Source organism: Mercenaria mercenaria, chromosome 9, assembly GCF_021730395.1.
Source record: "Mercenaria mercenaria strain notata chromosome 9, MADL_Memer_1, whole genome shotgun sequence".
NCBI classification, from domain to species: domain Eukaryota; kingdom Metazoa; phylum Mollusca; class Bivalvia; order Venerida; family Veneridae; genus Mercenaria; species Mercenaria mercenaria.
The window spans coordinates 31,001,239-31,027,754 of record NC_069369.1 but is presented as its reverse complement, the minus strand read 5'-3'; the positions used below and the strand labels follow the sequence as shown (position 1 = coordinate 31,027,754).

Sequence of the window (26,516 nt, the reverse complement as noted above, 5' to 3'; positions counted from 1 at the left end):
ACATTAATTTAAGTTAATTACTTTTATTCATCAGTCCCAAGAAAAAGAAGAAAAACAATAAAAACTTCCAATCACGGCGTACAAATTGCTATCAATTATTTGTCAAATTTGCGATTGTATTTTTCCCAGGATTAAAGAATTATAAATACTTCTGTTTCATGTGACTTATCATGTATTTAAACGAGAAAAATAAGAGAACAAAATTTTGAAATCATCTCCCGTTTTGGTAAATACCGTTCTCCATATGCGTTCTCAGTATTCATATTGATTACTGGTACCTCTAACCAGCCCTGTATATGTGTTAAATATGGTACCTCTTTCTACTTTAAACAAGAGCTGTCGGAGGACAGCAACGCTCGACTATTCAACAGCCTTGTCAATTGAATTAATACGAAAGTCGAAAAAGGGGCATAATTTTGTAAAAATGGGAAAAAGGTTATGGAACCTTCACAGTGCTTATCAGCTCATAAAGTGAACAAGTGCGTGAAGTTTCAATCCTTTCCCATAGGTGGATACTGAAATACCAGCTTACATACAAAAACTTAACCAAAAACTGCCAAGTCGAAAAAGGGGCATAATTTTGAAAAAAAATCCAAAGTAGAGTTATGGGACCTACACAGTGCATGTCAGATCATGACAGTGAACAAGTGTGTGAAGTTTCAATCCATTCCCATTAGTGGGTACTGAGATACCAGCTTACATACAAAATCTTAACCAAGAATTTCTAAGTCGAAAAAGGGGCATAATTTTGTAAAAAAGCAAAATAGAGTTATGGAACCTGTGCAATGTAGGTCCGTAAGTGTGTGAAGTTTCAATCCATTCCCACAAGTGGTTACTGAGATACCAGCTTACATACAAAACCTTAACCAACAATTTCCAAGTCGAAAAGGGGCATAATTTTGTAAAAAAGCAAAATAGAGTTATGGAACCTGTGCAATGTAGGTCCGTTTATCACAGTGAAAAAGTGTGTGAAGTTTCAATCCATTCCCACAAGTGGTTACTGAGATACCAGCTTACATACTACAAAACCTTAACCAAGAATTTCTAAGTCGAAAAAGGGGCATAATTTTGTAAAAAAGCAAAATAGAGTTATGGAACCTTTGCAATGTAGGTCAGTTTATCACAGTGAATAAGTGTGTGAAGTTTCAATCCATTCCCACAAGTGGTTACTGAGATATCAGCTTACATACAAAACCTTAACCAAATCGGGACGCGGACGCCGACGCAGCTGCCGACGCATGGGTGAGTCCAATAGCTCTACTATTCTTTGAATAGTCGAGCTAAAAAGCCCTTGCCATTGATACCCTTCAAAATTCTCTAATTAACCTACATAATCATTTTCCATCAAACAGGCTGAACACCACTAAATCTGGCTGTTCTTTATTTCATATAAAATCCACTTACTCTATTTATAAAACGTTTTTTTTTGATCATTTCATAGCATATCAGATTTTCAGAGACTTATATCCCCATAAAGAACTATATCGCTACTTTAGAAAAACAAAAAGAGGGTGTTAACTTCTCCTTTTCACTTCTTGCAGTTTCTCTTTTCACCACATTAAATTCTTACGCCACCATTTTTACCTAGCATGCGATAGGAACATGCCGATTTCGATAGAATACAAATTGTTACATACTGAAACGCAGTACAGTAAAAGCTAACATGTTGCTATTGAGAAAAGGCACTAGCACTAGGAAAGGAAAAAATATCAGCTCCATCTGTATTCACGATATCGACATTATGGATAAAATCCCGTTTTCCGGTATAAACCACTAATAAACGCCCGTTCCCGTTTTCATGGTGAGGGGGGTATCGGCCATTACGCTACATGGCTGTAGTGTTTAGATTATCCTTTTTTAAAGTTTTAAACAAAGAAAATGAATAAAAAAAGTATTGCAGATTATCATTAAACATTGTTGTAATTAAAATATAGCAAAAATATCCTCAAAGTTTACTTTATTTTTGAAATTTTATCTTTTATTCTACACTGCCGCTTCCGTGGCTCGATACCGAAGGTGTGAAATTTTTTGCATTGTTCAAGATAAACAGATTATTTTTGCAAAAAACAATGTTGCCGAAGTCGTAGAATAGTATTTCCATTGTGAGAAAGTAAGATCTTTCATAAATTCTTATCTTCTGGCAAAAATAATCGCTCATAGTGTACACGGTCTTTATATCGGTTAATCTCGCCGACCCCCCTGACCCTTAGTAATGTACACAAATACCGGAAAACGGGATTTATCAATAATGTCGATATGGTCAATTTAGTCAAACTAATCCGATGTATACAGTTTGTTTTATATTGTGATGGTCAAACTGTAAAAGTCAGAAATTAAAAAGCAGCCACTCAACAACAGTAAGCTTGTCTATATCTATATATTTGGACTACTTGTTTACAAGACCGGCGGAGGCTTACATTTGATTTGGTTGTGATCAGCCTATAATTGAAACGGATACTTTTGAAGTTAAAGAGAGACAACTCTCACCTCCATGTTTCAGTGCAGGGCCTGCCTCTATAGGTATCACAAGAAGTGGAAATATCCCACTCAATCCGACTAACATAGCTCCAAATATTGAGAAAATCCATGTTTCAAGTTTTGAGTCATACATAGTCCTTTTTTCAGTATCCTCTGACAAAGTATCTTCCTCCAAAATATCAAGTGTCTCCGCCACGTAAGACTCGTCCTGCGAGTAAGAAGATTTCACTCCATATTTCTGCCCATTCGGTTTCGCGCGATGAATTTCCGAGTTTGACACTGTCACATATATGAGACAAATGAATATATGAAAGGTTAAATACCGAAATATAGCCATAATCAGTTGTATTATCAAGATAAAATAAGTTCAAACTTCATTTTGCAGACGCTTGCATCCGAATCACAACATTTGCGACCTTGACCTTATCTTTCAAGTAAAGCTACCATTGGATAGTTCCATATTCTTATGTCACGTTGAATTGCCATAAAATCAGTGAAATAAAGAAACAAACTGTTTGTTATTATGAACGTTTGTTGAATTCTACTATTTAGAATACTGATTCATAAACAATTTTAACACTCTTAGTTTCGCAAGAGATTTTTTCCCGCTAATGAGATGACGAATACACTTTGCTATCGTTATCGGATAAATTCTCCAGGTGTGTAGCTCTAGAACGATATATCTATTTCTAACAGGAACGGTTCAGATCTGACTGTTTCCATTTAACAAGATTAAACAAAATAAATCCATACATTTAAGATATTGGCTTTTCTAACGTTACGCCATGTAAAACAACTAACGATTTTTTTTACACGAAACTTCCTGTTCTGGAAACCAGCTAAGGGGGTTTCCCTTCTTCCCTTACAGGAAGGTTGTCACATTGAATAAAACACAAATTTCAAGGCTGAAAGATTTATATAAATTCATACAACTTGAGATTTTTTAAATATCCCATTTACACTTAACTTCCAAATAGGAGAGCTCATAAATAGGTTTATGTCGAAATTCATAAAATCAGTCAGCATGTTTACCAAAAACATATTCAGGTGCCCGGTTAAATACGTTCAGATGCTGTGAACAATATAAGTTAGCTTATTCACAAGCTATATAATAATACTTGTTTTTAACTGACATTCACATGTAAGAAAAAATAGCGGGTAAAATTCACACCCGTCAGAGTTTTTGTTTTCTACTTAAGATAGGCATGCTATAATATGTATAATCAAATGTTTTTTTTTGAACTTTGACATGAACTTTTCGCAAGTAATGTCGAAAAAAAAATGATTCACAGTGTTTAGTTCTTTGCATTTTCGAAGTGAAAAGCGGTCATATGCAAATAATATGCAAATGTAAATTATGCTGGGCATGATTCTACTCATAATATGTTTGTAACATGACAAGGAATGCTAGGTTAGTGCTGACTGAACTTTTCTGCTTGTATTTTTTCATAGAATTTATACCTAAAATTGATTATCAAGATGGGTTGCCAGGTTATTTCTGAAAGCAGTACCCCGTATATTATGTTTGGGGTTGCCAAGAAGTAAAACTAGGTAGTACCCGTATATTATGTTTCAAGGGAAACTATGAAAGACAGTACCGTTTGAACAGAATAAACAGAGTTATCTCCCATTAACAACCGATAGAAATATTATTAGGCCGAAAATAATAAATTATGCGGTTTAGGTAAAATGTAGACGCTGGCTAGGTACGGTTTATATTGATTTTTATCATTTAATATGCAAGTAATTAAAGCAGTAATAGAAGGTTCACTGCATTGTTATTTTCATTTTCTTGGTTTTTGATGTAGTCCGGCGACATCTATGATTGGTTAGAACTGATTTCATCATGTAAAATATATTATGCTTTAAAGAATTGTATTTTGAGAAAACGAATTACATTCGAAGTTCAGTGAAATGAGGATACACTGTACAACAATGTTTCAGTTGTATTATTTTGTAACCACTCGTGCACAGTTAAACGCCAGAGAACAGGAAATCATCACGTCTGCGTGTACATTTATAGTTATTAACAACATAATGAATTGTTTTTATATTGAATTTCAAAGCAGAGTTTCATTTCAGCAAATATCAATCTGCCGTCTTATGGTAACCATAGATACTTTGAATCTGAAACTGAATAGACTAGAAATCTAGTATAGACACTATATATATTGTTTGCATCTATAACATTTAAAAACATGAGTTACTCCGTTCATATTTTATAGCATTTTGTGCTGAAAGAATCCAACATAAAACGAAAACGATTCGTAACCACTGACTTGAGAAACGCTTTAATTTCACGAGAAACATCTTTTATGTTACTATAAAAATGTTGCAGACGATATTCACTAATAGAAAAAAATGTTGGCAAAACATTGATGCTATTTTTAAAGGTATAGCAAACAGCAGAAACTCTCAGTTATCTGTGTTCGCTCTTTATTTACTGAGTAACTATTGAGCACGCTCATGTGATCTATATTCTAATCAAGGCAGCAAGAAAACCATCTGGTATGAGTTGTTCTTGATTTTTTACTTAATGTTACTGAAATTTAAAGACGGCTGTGGCTATGGGCCTTTTTTCTAAATATGTAAGACTTTTTCCGTACTGTGGAATATAATTCAGTAGGAAAATGCTGAACTATAACTGGATATTTTGGACACGAGACATTTATGGAATGTTGCATTAAAGAAATTGTTTTTTTGCTGGACGAGCTGAAAATTGGGTCGGGAAATTATTGTCAAAAACAGGCATTAAGAAATTCTGTGTTGAATTATTCATTTGTTAAAACAATGGAATTTCACTCTACCATTTATGATGTAGCTCAGGATGCCTCTCAGATTGCCTCGGCACATAAGTCGGACAGAGAGAGACTTGAACCTGTAAGTCCATTGAAAATTAGTAAAGGCTAAAGTTTATTCACTCCCAGCGTTATTACGTAACGCACAAAACAGGGGTTTGTTTTAGAATTTTATGTTACGTCAAATTTTTACGTCCTAAGTAACGGTAGTTTACTATTTGCTTAAATGATGATTTCCTTTAATTGTAACGAACATAGATATAATCTTGTTATTGGCAGTTCTTTTTTAATCATAATGGAAACATAGAGCTACATGCATGTAACCATCGATTGTTAAAAAGAAAAGAAATGAAATGTTAAAAAGAAACTTACAGTTTTTAGTATAATGCACATTTATACATTGTTCAGTTATGTATATAATGTGTGTTATTTCGTACCATGCATAAACGTGTTAGTCTTATGTTTACATAATCTAGTAATCTAATGTAGCCATTGTCCATATTTGCAAATATGTAATGTTAGTCTAATATACCTTTAAAGGTTTAAGATAATTTTTAAACCAAGATTCTCCTTATTGAAAGCCGTTCAGAAATTTCAAGAAAAAATGTTCTTACCAAAAACTACTGGCACCGTAAACACATCAATAGTTTGTGCTGAACGGTGTGGGTACCGTGCAGGTTTCAGACGCGGACACGTTTAGCGCGATTCATGGATTTGCCGATCCTATTCTGTCGTTCATTTCGCATGAACACCGGAAAAATAATTTCTTAAATGATTACCGACATTATTTAAATATTTCATTTGATCTGACAATATGCCTCTAATCTGTACAAATTTAAGTCCCCTCACCCCGCCATTGGAATCGCTTCGATTGATGGTTTTAAATCATATCTTGTTGATTTTCTCAACAGCTCTTTTTTTCTTGAGAGAAAATAGTTCTCGATTTTATGATCAGAAGTATCTCTTGAGAAAATGTCTGTTTGAGCTATAGAGCCAGACTGGATTTTCTATTGATTAACAATAAAGTTTCTAAATACAGAACAACTATAAAGATAACAGACAGAACACGAGACATAGCCCTGCTTTTAAAAAACAGCAGCCTTTACTGACATATTCTGTGTGCATGCAGCTTAAGACAATAGATATTAATTTATTTGAAAAAAAAATGAAAAAGAGCTATCAGGGTGATTATATTCCATGTGCGACAACGCCATCAAACGAGCAAGGTCGGAAAGCGATATTAGTATAATCCATTGAAGACATTTTTTGTTTCTTTTATAACACAATACTAATTATTTCAAGTCAGTATAATATTCAGTTAGCTGCACATTCTCCCACGTTTGCAACAGGTGCCTGCAGAAAATGTAGTTCTTTTATCAGTATGTCTTTGATTACACAGTAATAATTGCAAATTTTGCCGTTTTTTATTTGTTATGGCACATGATTTTAAGCATCAACATATTCGAGCGAAATCGGGGCGAAATTATTTGGTTTGGCCTTCCTTACTGAATTTTCACAGATGCCTCCATACCTGCACTACCTCATTAACTTCCAGTTATTATGAATACCTGTGTCATCTCAGTGATAAAAAGCTTTCTGGCTTACACCTAGGTACGATTACCATAACTAATACTTTTTCTGATGGTCGAGAAGAGTAAGTAAACATCTCTGAAGCAGAAACCGTGCCTATTCATTTGTTCTATATCGAAAACTCATTCTCTATAACACCATTTGATAGCACCTCTATAACTTCATGTCAGTAACAACACATAGTTAGATTGAAGATTTTCCTGGCGTCGTTGCCATAAACTAGCTTGTGCCTATATTTTTCACACATGTATATAGTTGCTTGTATTTAAGTTTCCTCATGGAATACCTTCGATCACAAATTGGTGATTTTTACAAGTGGAAATTAATTTCCCAGTATTTAACTATCAGTTTCCCTTGAGGAATTCTCTGACAGAAATGTCTGTGCAGGATTTTTAATTTATTAACATAGTTTCTAAGTACAGACACATAGGGTAAAGGATTAACAGAAAAGATTCGGCTTGTAGGAACATCAGTCTTTACTGACATGTTCTGTCGATCTCTATCTGGTGGACGGATGGTCTAGTGGTAACACGCCTGTCAAGTCAGAGAACCTGGGCTTTGAACCAGGCACTTGAGATTTATGAGATGTATTGAGCGTCTCCAGCCCAACTAATAGTTCAGCACTAGTTCTTCTCAGGAAAGAGATATTCGCTTGTGTCGGTGATACACACCGGTCATTTAGAGAAGCTGTTAAAGATATACCTGTTTTTAAAATCTATAATTTTGACAGATCGTGTTTGTATTGGTAGAAGATGGATTTGGCGCCCTTTCGGACTGGCTGCCTTTAAATGTAAAGCACCATTGAACGTGTTTATCATGCAAAGGTGCTTTGTACATCTGTCATAATAATAATAATAATAATAATAATAATGATAATAATCATAATCATAATCATAATCATAATAATAGTAATAATATTATACTAGTTCAAGACATATCAAAACAGTATTTTTATACCAACTAAATGCTAATTAAAGAAGATGTTTCAAAGTATTTATGTTGCACGAAAATAATCGGGAAGCAATCTGTTATTATAATTCATTGATGGCATTTTTTCTCTTTGAAGATAGTAATGATTATTTGCAGCCGGTGTTCTGTTCTTTTAACTGTACATTCACCTCTATTTGCAATAGTTTTCTGTAGAAATATTTTTCTTCTGTAACTTTGAAAGAATTTTAAGAATGGGTAAATAACTCGTTTCATTTCCATTTATATACATTTGTATGTGAACGCACCGGGTAAATGTCATACAATATGAGCTAAGATTAATGTAGTTTTCAACCGGGTTAGATTGTCAACACAGAGCAAAAGAATAATGGAAAGAACTAATTGGTTTGGCCTTATTGAGTTTATACAAATTGTTCCACATATTATCTTCGATAATAAATAGGTATTATGAGTACCTATGAACCTAATATTAAAGATAAGCCTTCTGGCTCATACCCATGTTTGTTCTATACATTTCATACTAGATAATACCGTTTGATTAATACCTGTAAACGACTTGCATTCTCTGTTCATAGCAATAATAATTCATTGTTGTTAGTTTGAACGTCTCCTTGAGGTCGCTGTTATTGATCTTGCCCTACCTATATTTTCATACATAAAATTATATATATTATATTATACCAGATTGTATACCATTTTTTTTTTTATGCAAAACACATTCAAAGATGCTTCACCTTTTTACATACAAAAGTTGCCAGCCCACTAATGCGTCTCTTCCAGTACAGAAACAGAGCGTTCCGTTAAGATGGACAGGACATGATCCTGATCTGACCTGGCCGGTGAGCCCAATTTTTGAACGGGTAAGGCCGAGCTAGGGCAGGTCAGGAGAGCCCATGATTTGTAGTGTACCAAAGGTGTCGGCATGTTTTTTACGAAACTGACACCAGAGACTACAAGAGTGTGGCATCTGGACCTGGTTTATTAGCTCATTTAGTAAATAAAAATGCATGTCTTTTAAAAGTCTGATGTAATTCAACTACCAACTTGACATTATAAGTAAACAATTAAATGTCTCCTTTATTCCAAGTTGATTGATAAGTGTTTTTGACTAAATCCAAAATATTTATACAGAGATTGATCCCACATGGATCCACTGGCAGAAGAGGGGTGAAATAATGACTATTTTTCTGTTGAATGGACATATGAAATTTTACTATTTCACCAGGTCCATTAATATCGTATGTGTTAATTGATCAATTTGCAAAAGATAATAGGTAAGGGTAGATTTCTCGGAAGCACAGAGCACCAACAACACAGCCCCAGAGTCACGCATTTGCCAACAACAAAAAGAAGCTGTAATGGAAAAATATTCCAGACGGGTTGCTTCAAACATCCAACAAGTACATATTAATTCGTGCTAAATATTGATGGAGGGGAAGGAAATAGTAAAGCGCGAAATGGGGTGGAGGGGGGGGGGGGGCGTGGAGGAACCCGAAGGGGAAAGTTGAACAAGGACGAACATACAACGGAATGCCGAGTTCTTTAGAAACAGTCGCACTACAACGTAAACCACAGTAGCGCAGACACTCATGTAACAAAGATAAACATACAACTACGATCAACTGAATAACATAGAAAAAACGAACAAGCAACACATAAGAAAAGAGTAGGGCACCGTTATAGACTCACAAGCATACAAACGAAACCACACAAGTAGGAAAAAAACAGTCATGTAACGTCTTAGGATTCGGCTGCCAAAACAAAGGGGAGCCACGAAAACTTACTAAAAGTAAAGGGGGAGGGGATGCAAAAAGTAATGTAAATCCAAGGGAAAGGAGCGGGCAATAAGGGGAGTGAGGCGGAGGAAAAACGCTTACAACAAACAAGAAAACATACGCAACAGACAATACAAGACAGACAAAACAACCAGTTGAAAATAGGGGCACCGCCTTGGAACGGTCAGTAACCTATATAAAGGAAACTGGGGATTTAAACGCGTTTAGGGCATGCCAACATCGCACTTACCCTATTTTCAACAAGTTAAACAACACAATGTAAATAAAATCCCGCTGAGAAAGGCTCTAACATTAGTGCAAAAATAACAGATAAATAAAGCAAAACATAAAATTAAGGTAAATTTAAGGTATATTTACACCAATGCACTCAACAACTTGTCTGAAGTCAGAGCAACAAGAGCCTAACTTTTAAGGGCACGACTAAGAAAACAAGTAGGAATACGTCACTTCTAACTACCAGAATATTCTAATATAAGATGGTATATTAAAGCAGGTCTTATTTTAAAATACAGGTCAGTCATCATTTTATATTCTAGTGTGTTACGTGATTGCAGAAAAAGAAACCAAAGTTTTTGTACTTTTCAACTGTATTATATCTTTTGCAAGTTGTAACGGCAATCACTGAAATTAGATGAATGTTGATATAATTTATGATTCTCCTGAGGCATCTAATGAATTGTTGGAAATGACGGGTACATATGCATTTTACAGTCATTGTACATTTCAGTACACACCTGTCTGGAGAATGACATATGGATATTTATATCTGTGCAAGTTTAGATAAATCTAGCATGACCTCGACTGACCTGTCCTTTTAAAGAATCGGGTTTATCTGGTCATGCCAATCCAGACCAGACCTGACCAGGCAAGGCCAGAGAGTAAACATACGTACAATTTTTATGTAAAGACATGTCCGACTAACTTAGCCTAGTCAAATAGATAATGACAATGGCTAAATTTCCTGGTCACCATGCAATGCCTAAGAGGAATCATTAATATATCAATTTCCATCTATGATTTCTGTGTAATGGTTACATTTTTAATTGAGTGAGATAGAAAGGCACGTCATTTGTTTAACACTGCATGTCATTGTCTTGAGAAATTCTAACCCCATTTGTTTTATCATGTATGAAACATTTTTTGTTAAGAACCAAAACACAATCATAACAAAACAATTGCTTTGGAAACGATTTTGTTCCTGGAACACTTGATACACTATGGTATAGGTTATTTACAAATACCTTGTACCTACCTTTCTATATATTTGAGCTATCTGTGTTAGAGGGAAGTGTAAAAGCTGACAAAGGTTAAGAATTCTGGCATGACAATGGTGTTATATTTAGTTACAGCGATCAACTAAAAATATTGGTAGAGAAGAGTGTGCATACTGTTAATATCGAGCACTCTTAATTAATATTCTCATCCTAGCTTTAAGAAAACCAATTGCTTTGCTCTGTCTGAGCGAGTTGCTCTTGTTTTTTGCTTAATGTGACGTTTGTAGGTATTTGTCTAATCATGCTCATTCTATCTGGATTTTTGTATTAAGGAAATAGTTTGTTAGTACGCCTTAGGGAATTACAAGCTGAAATTCGGATTTGGGAATTTTTGCCTGAAACAGGCATAATTTAGAAATATCTGTATGTTCCTTTAGGAATAATTTGTTAAAATGATGGAATTTCACTCTACGATTTATGACGTAGCTCAGGATGCTTCTCAGATTGCGTCGGCACATAAGACGGACAAGGAAAGACTTGACCCTGTAAGTAAACTGGAGTTAAATAAGAGCTATTTAAACTTTTATCTCGTATTTATTTTGATTCCTCAAAAGCATGCAGTGTAATGCGATATATTAGAGACTTTTTACATTTTGTAGATGAAAGACAAGGTTAATGCAAGAATTTCAAGAATATGGCTGTTCTTGATTAGAATTTATTTGTACTAGTCAGTGGATGCATTAAGTTTGAACTATCTTTATATAGTTTTGATATATCATAAAATCTACCATATCCCTATAGTTTCTGCCCCGTCCAACTTTGTGTTACAATACTTCTCTACGGCAGTCTACTGTCAGAAATCATTTTCACCTATTCCTTCTATCTGCAAAACTGTGAATCAATCGCCTTTCCAATCATATTTACATTTTTTATTCTAATTAAATGGAGTGTTTGTCAAGAGTGAATGCTGTATTTAAATGTTCATCATTCTAATTCTGTCTTACATTATAATTAGATAATTAGTTTTAATCTATTTTTGTGTGTTGAACTGTTTTTATTAATATTACAGAAGGCCACATTGAAATTTAAGATGTTTAATATGTTCTAACACTGTTATATATATGTGTTACCTTCTTTAAATAAAGTAATTATTATTATATTATTATTATTATCAAACGTAAACCCTTTTATTTCACTAGCGAGGTAAGGCGAACTCTAACTCTAGATATACCTGGAAACTTATCAATCGTACATGCGGCTTATGGGAAAACAATTCACATTCGAATATATTGTTTGCCTGTAAAATGCTTGCTTGCTCACCTGAATTTACACGTCTTTCAAGGTCAGTTTATTTATTATTCACAAAACGATGCAATAGGCGATGAATAAATTATTAAGACAATTAAACGATAGAAGTTTTTCTACACAATCTTATTACAGCGTTTACGTAATATATTCGTGAAAAATAAATAATAAATTATTGTCTACAGTATTATATTCTGAAAAGTAATTAAAAGTGTAAAATGGGCAGAACAATATGCAAGAAAAAGAGGCCTAACGTTATTTTTTTGTTTGAAGACAATAAATAATAAAAGCTATTCAGTAAGGCAAGGGTGTATGAAGTATTGAGATGTGAAGGTACCATGCATGTTGTAGATGGTCGGGATGAATTGTAACACAAAATAATAAGATATAATCCACAAGAAAATTATTACATGTAAGGACATAAGTTACCACGTGGAATCGCTTCGACGGATGATGTTTAATTACAAGTTGGTGATTTTCTGAAGAACTTATCTATTCAGGGACAATAATTCTCCAGTATTTTATTTCCTGTTTCTCCTGAGAACTTTTCTAACAGGAAATGTCTGCTGTAGCTCTCGAATCAAGCTAGAGTTTCTATTGATTAACAATTAAGTTTCTAAATAAAGAAGATGTATAAAGATAACAGACGGAACACGAGACAGATTCCTGCTTGATGAAACAGCAGTCTTTACTGACATTTTTCAAGTATGCAAGCCATTTTAAAAATATCTGTAAAGGAAATTTATCAAATTATTTATAATTCACACGTGACAACGCCGGCAAGGCCTACCCAAAATGAGAATAATCCGGAAGCAATTTTATTAGAATAATGCACTGATGAATTTTTTGTTTCTTTTTGAAGCAGCCAGTCTAATATTTGATTAGCTACACATTCCGCCGTATTTACAATAGGCTTCTGCAGACATATTTTTCATCTATAACTTTTACTGCTTTATAAGAATTTTTTAATATGTAGTTTCATTTTCCATTCAGATTATTCTTTACCCCGTGCATATGCCATCATGCACCATGAATTATGATTAACTTGGCTGTTATAGCCGTGCAAATGTACATAATAAAATCGACATGTTCTGGCAAAACCGAACAATACGTTGACGGTCAGCACCAAAAGGGCTGTTTTGTTGGGCCTTTCTAATTGAAGTTTTTACAGCTGCTTCCATACCTGCAATAAACTTGGCAATTTACCTCCGATTATCGTTTATCAATAATAAATACCTACGTTAATTCAGTGAACAAACAATTACAGATAAGCATTTTGGCTTATGCCCATTTATTTGTTCCTTAATTATATATAGTTCACTTGGATCGTTGCAATTCTAATACTCTATTCCATTAAATGATACAATTTCTTATAAGGTGTCTTGTGCAAGTCCAATATCAATGAACAAACCAAATAGCGATATTATAGATAGAGTGACGAGAATGTACCTCTTTACAATGGGATATGCTTTCCTATTTGACAATGTTCTTAGTAATTAGTTCCTACTTAATAATGTTCTCACTAAATAAACTATGATTTCTCCATTAAGAAAATCCACTTTACACCAAACATACGTTATTCATCACAGCGTTGTAAGGGAGGTTGTTTTTTGCATATCATGACTTTAAGCAAACAACTTCTCTTTATTCAAGAAAGGAACAGGACATGCGGGCCAGACACTTACGAATACAGACCGTCCGATATTGACAATTACTGTTATGGTGAAAGCGGAACTATCTTACAAGTTTTCACAACTATTGAATTTGTTTTTGGATCCCAGAGAATTAAATTCGTCGTACGTGTGCTTTCACTCGAATGTGACAAAACTGAGACCACAACTGCTTTGTGGTGGACTTACACGGCTATTGACTTTCATACAGTAATGTTAATGTACAAAACAAAAGCAAACAATAATTGTTGAAGAGACCCCTGATTTCAAGGAGCACTGGATACGTTGATTAATGATATAGCATACCCATAAATATCCAGTTTGTTATATATTTGAGATATATGTATTAGAAGAAATTATAAAAGCAGACTATCAAAAGGTCAGGAGAGAAGAAATTTGGCACTGAATTGATATATTAAAGGTATACTTCAATCAGATGAAAACTTTAGGTATGAGAGTTTACATGTGTTACCTATCGAGTAAATATTCAGCCAGACCTGCAAACACAGTTGGTCAGTATTATATCTTGGCTGTAAACTGATTGCGATGCTGCTTTTTATTTTCTGAATGTTATTCGTAATTTAAAGAGGCAGTTCCAACTTCTGTTTTTATAATACTGGGTGGAGTAATTTCCAACTTTTGTTTTTATAATACTGGGTGGAGTAATTCAGTATGAAACTGGAATGGACATTGTTTGGTAACACTAGGGAATTAAAATCTATAATCTGGAGTAGGGAAACACCGACAGAAAAAGGCGTTAAAGACATTTGTTGAAATATTTCATCAGGGAATAATTTGTTAAATTGATGGAATTTCACTCTACGATTTATGATGTAGCCCAGGATGCTTCTCAGATTGCATCGGTTTATAAGACCGACAGGGAAAGACTTGAATCTGTAAGTAAACTGAAAATTAATACAGTAACACAGGGTACGTAGTTAATCGTGATCTGACAGTCAAATTAATTATCCTAAATGTTGACAATATCATAGTTCCGATAAATCATAATTTTTACACTTATTATACTACTCCTCTTTGTGGTCAAGACTTTTTTTTTTGCAAACTATTTTCAACTGTTCCCTATGTTTTCCAACCTAATAATGTTCTTCTATAAAAAGACTGTAAGAATCAAAGGTCAGATAGTTTTGTTGCAGTAGCAAGATGACCCGAAATCTCTTTTAATAACAAAGACTTAATTATTAATAGTAGCAATTATGTGACGTATGAGAAAACGTATCGGCACGGAATTTGATTATATTGCCTAAATATCTGCAAAATATCACCTCGCTGTTTAAACAGGTCATGACAAGCTATTTATTATTTATGAAAGGAAGCTATAAATAATAAAATACATGTTATAAGTCAGCGATAGGAATTTTTCTTCAGTATCTTATTCTGAATACTATTGGAATTGTAAAACCGGGTGCCCTAGTTATGAGAAAGGAAGTATGCATAATGTTAAAAGTTCTAAATTATACCCAGTTAAGAGTATATTATATTGCCCAAATACCTGCAAAATATTATGTCGCTGTTTAAACAGGTCATGACAAGTTATTTATTATTTATGAAAGGAAGCTATAAATAATAAAATACTTGTTATAAGACAGCGATAGGAATTTTTCTACAGTATCTTATTCTGAATGTTATTGGAATTGTAAAACCGGGTGCCCTACTTATGAGAAAGGAAGTATGCATAATGTTAAAGGTTCTAAATTACACTGATCATTTTTAAAAGCCATGCTGGGTAATGAAGTTAAGGGTTATATATTATAAAGTTTCTCAACAATAACGTACTCTTACCATAGATACTAAATGGCATGGTACCGAGGGGTGTTGCTCCTGTGCAGGTAGCACATATGTCTTTTCATCTGCACACAAACAGTTAAGTTTCCCACGAATAGTGATTTTTCAACAATTCTTTTCAGTGGACTGCTGTCCATTATTTTATAAACATAAGTTTGTACTGAGAAGTTCCTTCGACATAAAATGTCTGTTGAAATAAAGACAAAAATAATTTAACCTGCCCATAAGCTCTAACATTATCATCTGCAATCCTTTTGATGGATGGTTTTAAATTTAATATACAGAGATGGCGATTTTCTGAAATACTCTTTCACGGGGAAAATAATCTTCCAGTATTTTATTATCAGTTTCTTCCGAGAAATTTTCTGACAGAAAAATGTTTATTGTAGCTATTGAACCAAGCTGGGTTTTTTATTGATTAACATTTAAGTGTATAAATATAAAGAGTATAAAGATAAAAGAACACGTAAGACATTCTTGCTGGTTTATTGACATTTTCTATACGAAACCTTATTACAGATGAATTAAACAGCTGTTAATGATTATGGTAAAGATGATATTTCAAAATAATTATAAAGTGTGCGTGGCAATGTCATCTATTGCACTGTCACTATATAAAACTGTCTTACCACTGCTGAACCAGGAATCTTTACGCGGAACACACGGTCTTATTGAAACCATATTTAATTTGAATGGCTTAATCAAATACTAATTCGAAGGTACATATAAATACCACATTTTAAATATGAAGACAGAAATATTTCTTTCACCATTTGTTTCGGTTGTGGGGCATTATTATTTCGTTATACAAGAAACGAACGAAAATTTAATGCAAGAAGACAAAGAAAAACTATATATATCGTCGGATGCAAGTATGTGTTATAGAAGATTATAAAAACAGACGATTATGTTAACAGTGATGAACTATGCTATATTTAAAGGTATCTGCGAACGGCATAAAAATATCGGTAAAAGAGTATCTACACTAAGAGGCAGAACTTGCAACCACACTTGATCTATATTCTAATCAAGGTTGTACGAAAACCGTTTTAGAGTAAATTGTTCTTGGTATTGCTTTATGTTATTGGAAATTAAAATAAGTTTGTAGCTATTTATCTTGAGTTTAAAGACGCCAATCCAGTATACTGTGGGATCTAGTACAGTGTGAACATGGTGACTTTTAAAAGGATATTTTTGACTTGAGACTTAGGCAGACTTATCAATTTATCTGCAAACCTGCATTATGGAAATTGTTTGTTGCTGTACCCTATAGGGAATTTCAAACTTAAATTTGTATAAAAGTATCGTGGACAGAAACAAGAATTAAGGGATTTTGTGTTGAAATACTCACGGCGGAATACTTTGTTAAAACAATGGAATTTCACTCGACGATTTATGATGTAGCTCAGGATGCTTCTCAGATTGCATCGGCACATAAGTCGGACAGAGAGAGACTTGAACCTGTAAGTACACTGAAACTGAATGAAGGTCACTGACCCGTGATCACGTCAATAATATAAGATGAAAACTGGTTATTTCATATAGACAATTTCTAAATGACTTTTCCTTACTATGACAGAGCAGTGTGCAACGGTTTGTACTCGACAGTACACACATTATCTTTAGATTCCGGGTCATCGTTTTGTACCCCTTGCTTTTGACTCTACTCCACTTATTGATTGATGCTTTGTAAATATTAACCATTCACTTTTCCTCCATAGCTTAATCCTTTTGTTTGAACTACCTGTTGGGAGATAATAAAATCAAATATCAAAATATTTTGATTTCATTAACGAGGTTCCGTGCGAATTAACACAGTTATGCTGTGGTGGGTCTTTAACGCAGGAATCTGATTTTTACCTGTAAGCTTTCTTATTGAGTTTACACAAATTGTTCCATACCTTCGATAAGACCGATTATCTTCGATAATAAATAGGTATTGTGAGTACCTATGTTAACTCAGTGAACCAAATATTACAGATATGCATTCTTGCTCATACCATCTGTTTGTTTTATACATTTTATACTTGATAACACCGTTTGATAACACCTGTAAAACAACTAGAATTTCTCTCGTTCATAGCAATAATAATTCATTGGTGTTCGTTTGAGCATCTCCTTGAGGTCACTGCCATTGATCTTGCCTTTACTCATATTTTCATACATACAATTATATACTATATTATATTATACCAGATTTGTATAGCATCCTATTTATGCAAACACATTCAAAGATGCTTCACCCTTTTACATACAAAGGTTGCCACTCATTCGTCTCTTCCAGTACAGAAACAGAGAGTTCCGTCAAGATGTACAGGGCATGATCTTGACCTGACCTGGCCCTATGAACCAAGGTTATAGGCCAGGAGAGCGCATGATTTGTAGTGTACCAAAGGTGTCGGCATTTGTTTAAGAAACTGACACCAGAGACTACAAGAGTGTGGCATCTTGACCTGGTTTATTATCTCATTTAGTAAATAAAAATGCATGTTATCTAAACATTTCACGTATAAAAGTCTGATGCAATTAAACTACCAAGTTGTCATAACAATTAAACAATTACATGTCTCATTTATTCCAAGTTGATTGATTAGTGTGTTTGACTAAATCCAAAATATTTATACCAAGTTGATCCCACATTGATCCACTGGCAGAAGAGGGTTAAAAAAACTGTTTTTCTGTTGAATAGACAGATGAAATTTTACTCTTTTATCAAGTCCATTTATATCTTATGTTAATTGATCAATTTGCCAAGTAGCAGTACTACCAGAATATTCTGTTATAAGATGGTACATTAAGGCAGGTCATATTATTTTAGAATACAGATCAGTCATCATTTAATATTCGTGTCTGTTATGTGATTATAAAAAAGAAACCAATGTTTTTGCACTTTTCAGCTTTATAACTAGTAATCCCAAATAGGGAAGGCAGATATAGGAAAATTAATTGCACCTGATCAACAACTTCTTTACAACAAACATATTTAGTAATCTCAGCAGTGTTCGTTACAGGTCAAACAGATAATGCTAATGGATAAATTTCTTTGGCCTAAGAGAAACCATTAATATATCAACTTCCATGTATGATTTCTGTGTAATGGTTACATCTTTAATGAATGGGTTAGAAAGACACGCCGTTTGTTTAACTCTGCATGTCATTGTCTTGAGAAAATTCTAACCCCATTTGTTTTATTATGTATTAAACATTTTTGTTAAGAACCAAAACACGAACATAACAAAACAATTGCTTTGGAAACGTTTTTATTTCTGGAGCACTTGGTACACTATGGTATAGGTTATTTACAAATACTTTGTACCTACCTTTCTATACAGTTGAGCTATTCGTGTCAGAGGGAAGTGCAAAAACTGACAAAGGTTAAGAATTATGGCATGACAATGGTGTTATATTTAGTTACCGCGAACAGCCAAAAATATCTGTAGAGAATATTGTGCATGCTGTTAATATCGAGCACTCTTGATTAATATTTTCATCCTAGCTTTAAGACAACCAATTGCTTTGCTCTGTCTGAGGGAGTTGCTCTTGATTTGTGCTCTATGTGACGTTTGTAGGTATTTGTCTAATCATGCTCATTCTGCCTGGATTTTTGTATTAAGGAAATATCTTGTTAGTACGCTTTAGGGAATTACAAGCTGAAATTCGGATTTGGGAATTTTTGCCTGAAACAGGCTTAATTTAGAAATATTTATATGTTCATTAAGGAGTAATTTCTTAAACTGATGGAATTTCACTCTACGATTTATGACGTAGCTCAGGATGCTTCTCAGATCGCGTCGGCACATAAGACAGACAAGGAAAGACTTGACCCTGTAAGTAAACTGGAGTTAAATAAGAATTATTTAAACTTTTATCTCGTATTCATTTTGATTCCTCAAAAGCATGCAGAGTAATGCGATATATTAGAGACTTTTTACATTTTGTAGATGAAAGACAAGGTTAATGCAAGAAGTTCAAGAATATGGCTGTTCTTGATTAGAATTTATTTGTACTAGTCAATGGACGTATTAAGTTTAAACTATCTTTATGTAGTTTTGATATATCATCAAATCTACCATATCCCTATAGTCTCTGCTCCGTCCACCTTTCTGTTACAATACTGCTCTACGGCAGTCTACTGTTAGAAATCATTTTCACTTATTCCTTCTATCTGCAAAACTGTGAATCAATGGCCTTTCCAATCAAACGTAAACCCTTTTATTTCAATAGCGAGGTAAGGCGAACTCAAACTCTAGATATACCTGGAAACTTATCAATCGTACATGCGGCTTATGGGAAAACAATTCACACAAACTTCGAGTATATTGCTTACACGCCTGTAAAATGCTTGCCTGCTCACCTGAATTTACACGTCCTTCCAGGTCAGTTTATGTATTATTCACAAAACGATGCAGTAGGCGACGAATAAATTATTAAGACAATTAAACGATAGAAGTTTTTCTACACAATCTTATTACAGCATTTACGATATATTTTCGTGAAAAATAAATATTTGTCTACAGTATTATATTCTGAAAAGTTATAAGTGTAAAATTGGTCGAACAATATACAAGAAAAAGAGGCCTAACGTTATGTTTTTTTTTGTTTGAAGGCAATAAATAATAATAATAAAAGCCATTCAGTAAGGCAACGGTGTATGAAGTATTGAGATGTGAAGGTACCATGCATGCTGAGGTGGTCGGGATAAATTGTAACACAAAATAATAAGATTTAATCCACAAGAAAATTATTACATGTAAGCATGTAAGTTACCACATGGAATCGCTTCGACGGATGATGTTTAATTACAAGTTGGTGATTTTCTGAAGAACTTATCTATTCAGGGAAATAATTCTCTAGTATTTTATTTCCTGTTTCTCCTGAGAACTTTTCTAACAGGAAATGTCTGCTGTAGCTCTTGAATCAAGCTAGAGTTTCTATTGATTAACAATTAAGTTTCTAAATAAAGAAGATGTATAAAGATAACAGACGAAACACGAGATAGATTCCTGCTTGATGAAACAGCAGCCGTTATTGACATGTTTTAAGTGTGCAAGCCATTTTAAAAATATCTGTAAAGGAAATTTGTCAACGTATTTATAATTCACACGTGACAAAGCCGGCAACGCCAACCCAAAGAAGCAATTTTATCAGAATAATGCACTGATGCATTTTTTGTTTCTTTTTGAAGCAGCCAGTCTAATATTTGGTTAGCTACAAATTCCGCCGTATTTACTATAGGTTTCTGCAGACATTTTTCATCTATAACTTTTCCTGCTTTATAAGAACTTTTTAATGTGTAGTTTAATTTTCCATTCAGATTATTCTTTATCCGTGTATATGCTATCTTGCACCATGAATATGATTATTATATGGAAATGTATACAATAGAATCGACATGTTCTGGCAATGCTGAATACATTGACGGTCAGCACCAAAAGGGCTGTTTTGTTGGGCCTTTCTAATTGAGTTTTTACAGCTGCTTCCATACCTGCAATACACTTGGCAGTTTACCTCCGATTATCGTTCATTAATAATAAATACCTACGTTAAGTCAGTGAACAAACAATTACAGATAAGCATTCTGGCTTATGCCCATTTATTTGTTCCTTAGTTCACTTGGATCTTTGCAATTCTAATAATCTACTCCATTGAATGATACAATTTCTTATAAGGTGTCTTGTGCAAGTCCAATATCAATGAACAAACAAAATAGAGGTATTATAGATATAGTGACGAGAATGTACCTTTTTACAATAGGATATGCTTTCCAATTTGACAATGTTCTTAATTAGTTCCAACCTAATAATGTTCTCAATAAATAAACTATGATTTCTCCATAAGAACAACCCTTTTAAACCAACACATGTTATTCATGGGAGGTTGGTTTGCCTAGTGTCTTTTGCATATCATGACTTTAGGCAAAAAACTTCTCTTTATTCAAGAAAGGAACAGGACTTACGGGCCAGATACTTACGAATACAAACCATCCGATATTGACAATTACTGTTATGGTGAAAGCGGAACTATTTTAAAAGTTTTCACAAATATTAAATTTGTTTTTTTTTTGGATCCCAGAGAATCTAATTCGTCGTACGTGTGCTTTCACTCGAATGTGACAAAATTAAGGCCCCAACTGCTTTGGGGTAGACTTACACCTCTTCGGCAATTGGCTTTCATAGTAGAATTTAATTCTGCAATGTTAATGTACAAAACAAAAGCAAACAATAATTGTTTTAGAGACACCTGATATCCAGGAGCACTGGATACGTTGAATAATGATATAGCTTACCCATAAATACCCTGTTTGTTATATATTTGAGATATATGTATTAGAAGAAATTATAAAAGCAGACTATCAAAAGGTCAGGAGAGAAGAAATTTGGCACTGGAATGATATATTAAAGGTATACTTCAATCAGATGAAAACTTTAGGTATGAGAGTTTACATGTGTTACTTATCGAGTAAATATTCAGCCAGACCTGCAAAAACAGTTGGTCAGTATTCTTATCTTGGCTGTGAACTGATTGCGATGCTCCTTTTTATTTTCTGAATGTTATTTGTAATTTAAAGTGGCAGTTCCAGTTTTTGTTTTTATAATACTAGGTGGAGTAATTCAGTATGAAACTGGATATGTTTTACTTAAAACATAATGGACATTGTTTGGTAACACTGGGGAATTAAAATCTATAATCTGGAGTAGGGAAACACTGACAGAAAAAGACGTTAAGGACAATTGTTGAATTATTTCATCAGGGAATAATTTGTTAAATTGATGGAATTTCACTCTACGATTTATGATGTAGCCCAGGATGCTTCTCAGATTGCATCGGTTTATAAGACCGACAGGGAAAGACTTGAATCTGTAAGTAAACTGAAAATTAATACAGTAACACAGGGTACGTAGTTAATCGTGATCTGACAGTCAAATTTTCCTAAATGTTGACAATATTATAGTTCCGATACATCATCATTTTTACACTTATTTGTGACACTTTTCCTCTTTGTGGTCAAGACTATTTTTTACAAACTATTTTCAACTGTTCCCTGTGTCTTCTAACCTAATAATGTTCTTCTATAAAAAGGCTGTAAGAATCAAAGGTCAGATAGTTTTGTTGCAGTAGCAAGATGACCCGAAATCTCTTTTAATAACAAAGACATAATTATAATAACAATTATGTGACGTATGAGAAAACGTATCGGCACGGAATTTGATTATATTGCCTAAATACCTGCAAAATATTACCTCGCTGTTTAAACAGGTCATGACAAGTTATTTATTATTCATGAAAGGAAGCCATAAACAATAAAATACTTGTTATAAGACAGCGATAGGAATTTTTCTACAGTATCTAATTCTGAATGTTACTGGAATTGTAAAACCGGGTGCCCTACTTATGAGAAAGGAAGTAGGCATAATGTTAAAAGTTCGAAATTATACTCAGTTAAGAGTTATAATTATATAAAGTTTCTCAACAATAGCATACTTTTACCGCAGACGTGACAATGGTGACAAAATTGGTGTTGGTACTGTGTAGGTTGCATATCCCTTTTTATCTGCATACAAACAGTTAATCCCACTTGGAATCGCTAAGAATACTGATTTTTCAACAATTCCTTTCTGTAGACGAAAGGTAATTCTTTCCAGTATTTTATCTACTGGGAAATTCCTCCGACAGAAAATACCTGTTGAAAAAAGGAACAAAAAACATTTAACCTGCAAATAAGCTCTTAAAATATCACCAACAATCCCTTCGATGGATGATTTTAGATTATAGAATTGGTCATTTTCTGAAATACGCTTTCATGGGGAAAATAATCTTCAAGTATTTTATTTATTATCAGTTTCTTCTGAGAAATTTTCTGACAGAAAAAAATGTTTATTGTAGCTATTGAACCAAGCTGGGTTTTCTATCGATTAACATTTAAGTGTATAAATACAAAGAATATAAAGATAAAAGAACACGTAAGACATTCTTGCTGGTTTATTGACATTTACTGTATGAAACCTTATTACAGATGAATTAAACAGCTGTTAATGATTATGGTAAAGATGACATTTCAAAATAATTATAAAGTGTGCGTGGCAATGTAATTTGTTGAACCAGGAATCTTTACGCGGAACACACGCTCCTATTGAAACTATATTTACTTTGAATGACTGAGTCACATAATAATTCGAAGGTACGTATAAATACAAAAATATTTCTTTCACCATTTGTTCCCGTTGTGGGCCATGTTTTTGTTATACAAGAAACGAACGAAACTTTACTGCAAGAAGACAAAGAAAAAACTATATTTATCGTCAGATGCAAGTATGTGTTATCATGGTTATAGAAGATTATAAAAACAGACGATTAGGTTAACGAAGATGAAATATGCTATATTTAAAGGTATATGTATATAAAAATATCGGTAAGAGAAAATATCGGTAAGAGAGTATATACGCTAAGAGGCAAAACTAGCAGCCACACTTGATCTATATTCTAATTAAGGTTGTACGAAAACGGTTTAGAGTAAATTGTTCTTGGTATTGCTTTATGTTAATGTAAATTAAAATACGTTTGTAGCTATTTATCTTGAGTTTAAAGACGCCAGTCCAATATACTGTGGGATCTAGTACAGTGTGAACATGATGACATTTAAAAGGATATTTTTGACTTGAGACTTAGGCTGACTTATCAATTTATCTGCAAATCTGAATTATGGAAATTGTTTGTTCCTGTACCCTATAGGGAATTTCAAACTTAAATCTGTATAAAAGAATCGAGGACAGAAACAAGAATTAAGGGATTTTGTGGTGGAATACTCACTAGAGAATACTTTGATAAAACAATGGAATTTCACTCGACGATTTATGATGTAGCTCAGGATGCTTCTCAGATTGCATCAGCACATAAGTCGGACAGAGAGAGACTTGAACCTGTAAGTAGGCTGAAACTGAATGAAGGTCACTGACCCGTGATCACATCAGTAATGTAAGATTAAAACTGGTTATTTCATATAGACAATTTCTAAATGACGTTTCCTTACTATGATAGAGCAGTATGCAACGGTTTGTACTCGATAGTACACACATTATCTTTAGATTCCAGGTTATCGTTTCGTACCCCTTGCTTTTGACTCTACTCCACTCTGTGATTGATGTTTTGTAAATATTAACCATTCACTTTTCCTCCATAGCTTAACCATTTTGTTTTAATTACCTGTTAAGTGATAATAAAATCAAATATAAAAATATTTTGATTTCATTAACGAGGTTCCGTGCGAATTAACACAGTTATGCTGTAGTGGACCTTTAACGCAGAAATCTGATTTTAACCTATAAGCTTTCTTATTGAGTTTACACAAATTGTTCCATACCTTCGATAAGCCCGATTATCTTCGATAATAAATAGGTATTGTGAATACCTATGTTAACTCAGTGAACCAAATATTACAGATATGCATTCTTGCTCATACCATCTGTTTGTTCTATACATTTTATACTTGATAACACCGTTTGATAACACCTGTAAAACAACTAGAATTTCTCTCGTCCATAGCAATAATAATTCATTAGTGTTAGTTTGAGCATCTCCTTGAGGTCACTGCCATTGATCTTGCCTTTACCTATATGTTCATACATACAATTATATACTATATTATATTATACCAGATTTGTATAGCATTTTATTTATGCAAAACACATACAAAGATGTTTCACCTTTTTACATACAAAGGTTGCCACTCATACGTCTCTTCCAGTACAGAAACAGAGCGTTCCGTCAAGATTTTAAACGGGTCAAAGGCCAGGGGGCCCATGATTTGTAGTGTACTGTTATACTTTGTTGGTATAAAGAGATGAACATCAAGTATGTTAATACATGTTTATTGAAGTAAGCTTTACAATAGAATAATCTTGAATCATAGAGGCATGCGATATATATATATTAAGTAACAGTAATCTAGTATGAAGAACATAATCATAAGGATGCTGGAGTTGTGTCCCTTTAAACATTAGAATATGTAACATCCCCTTTCTTTTGAATAAAAAAAATAATAATACATAGCTGATATCATTTTATGAATGGCATTTTTCTGATTCAGCACTATACTTGAAAGTAGTGTGTGGGAAATTCAGTTTCACACGACAAGGTGGGTCTGTTACATTCCATTATAGATAAATGTAATAAAATTCAGATAACACAAATAATCCCAGTTTCAAGTTATCAAAATGTCACAGCAATTTCCAGCTTAGTAGTTTTCACATAATTGTTATCTAATAAATGTAAGTGTTTATGTCTAGGTATTTCCTCAGCTAATTACATTATCAACATCATAAGTAGAATATCTCAAAGCACTGTTCAGCTAATTATGTTTCACAAATTTAATCTATCTGGTGGTCGCACATTTCTTCCAGATCTAGTTTGATAAAGGGCAGGTGAATCTGGGTTAGAGTTATAATTTGTAACATTTTCCTGCTTAATTGGATCTGGAGAAATTTTAGGACATGAAGGTTGTGGAGTTTGAAAATTCAGGGGTGGAGCTGGTGGGGTAGCTGGAAGTGATGGAAAATCAATTTCATCAAATGGTTTCTCATGCGATTTTAATAAATGACGTCTATTCCTTCTGTACATACCACCATCCTCTGTCTTCACAATGTAAGATCTATCATTAACCTGTTTAGAAACTACAGCTGGTTGCCAAGTTTTACCATGTCTTATCCTAATACCTTCACCTTTTTCAAGGGATTTCATGGGTCTGGCAGATCTATCATAGTAAAATTTTGACCTGTTTTTTATGTTCTGCATTTTGTTTCGGACACTCGACTTGTCTGGTATTCTGGGTTCAAGGTTTGAATCCATTACTGGTAAAATTGACCTAAGCTGTCTAGACATAAGCAACTGTGCAGGTGTCTTACCACAAGCTAAAGGGGT

At 33.7% G+C, this 26,516-nt stretch overlaps 2 protein-coding genes across 9 annotated transcripts in view; one reads left to right on the top strand and one right to left on the bottom strand.

Moving 5' to 3' along the window:
* LOC123546842 (zinc transporter ZIP13-like) overlaps window positions 1-3,282 on the bottom strand; it is a 45,255-nt gene extending 41,973 nt beyond the window's left edge. Inside the window, exon 1 of the mRNA XM_045333454.2 lies at window positions 2,488-3,282. Coding sequence (XP_045189389.2) covers window positions 2,488-2,815 — 328 coding nt within the window. The 5' untranslated portion in view covers window positions 2,816-3,282. The remainder of the gene's footprint in view (window positions 1-2,487) is intronic.
* The window catches only part of LOC123546841 (F-box/LRR-repeat protein 7-like), a 63,387-nt gene that overhangs the window by 13,564 nt on the left and 23,307 nt on the right, over window positions 1-26,516 (top strand). Inside the window, exon 1 of one of the 8 annotated variants that reach the window (XM_045333449.2) lies at window positions 5,254-5,358. The exons of 3 other annotated variants lie outside the window; for them this stretch is intronic. In XM_045333449.2, coding sequence (XP_045189384.1) covers window positions 5,269-5,358 — 90 coding nt within the window. In that variant the 5' untranslated portion in view covers window positions 5,254-5,268. Of the gene's footprint in view, window positions 1-5,253; window positions 5,359-11,026; window positions 11,370-16,960; window positions 17,066-19,243; window positions 19,430-22,357; window positions 22,463-26,516 lie in introns of those variants that run through there. 4 more of the 8 variants (XM_045333446.2, XM_045333451.2, XM_053551151.1 and 1 more) reach the window with 4 other exon arrangements.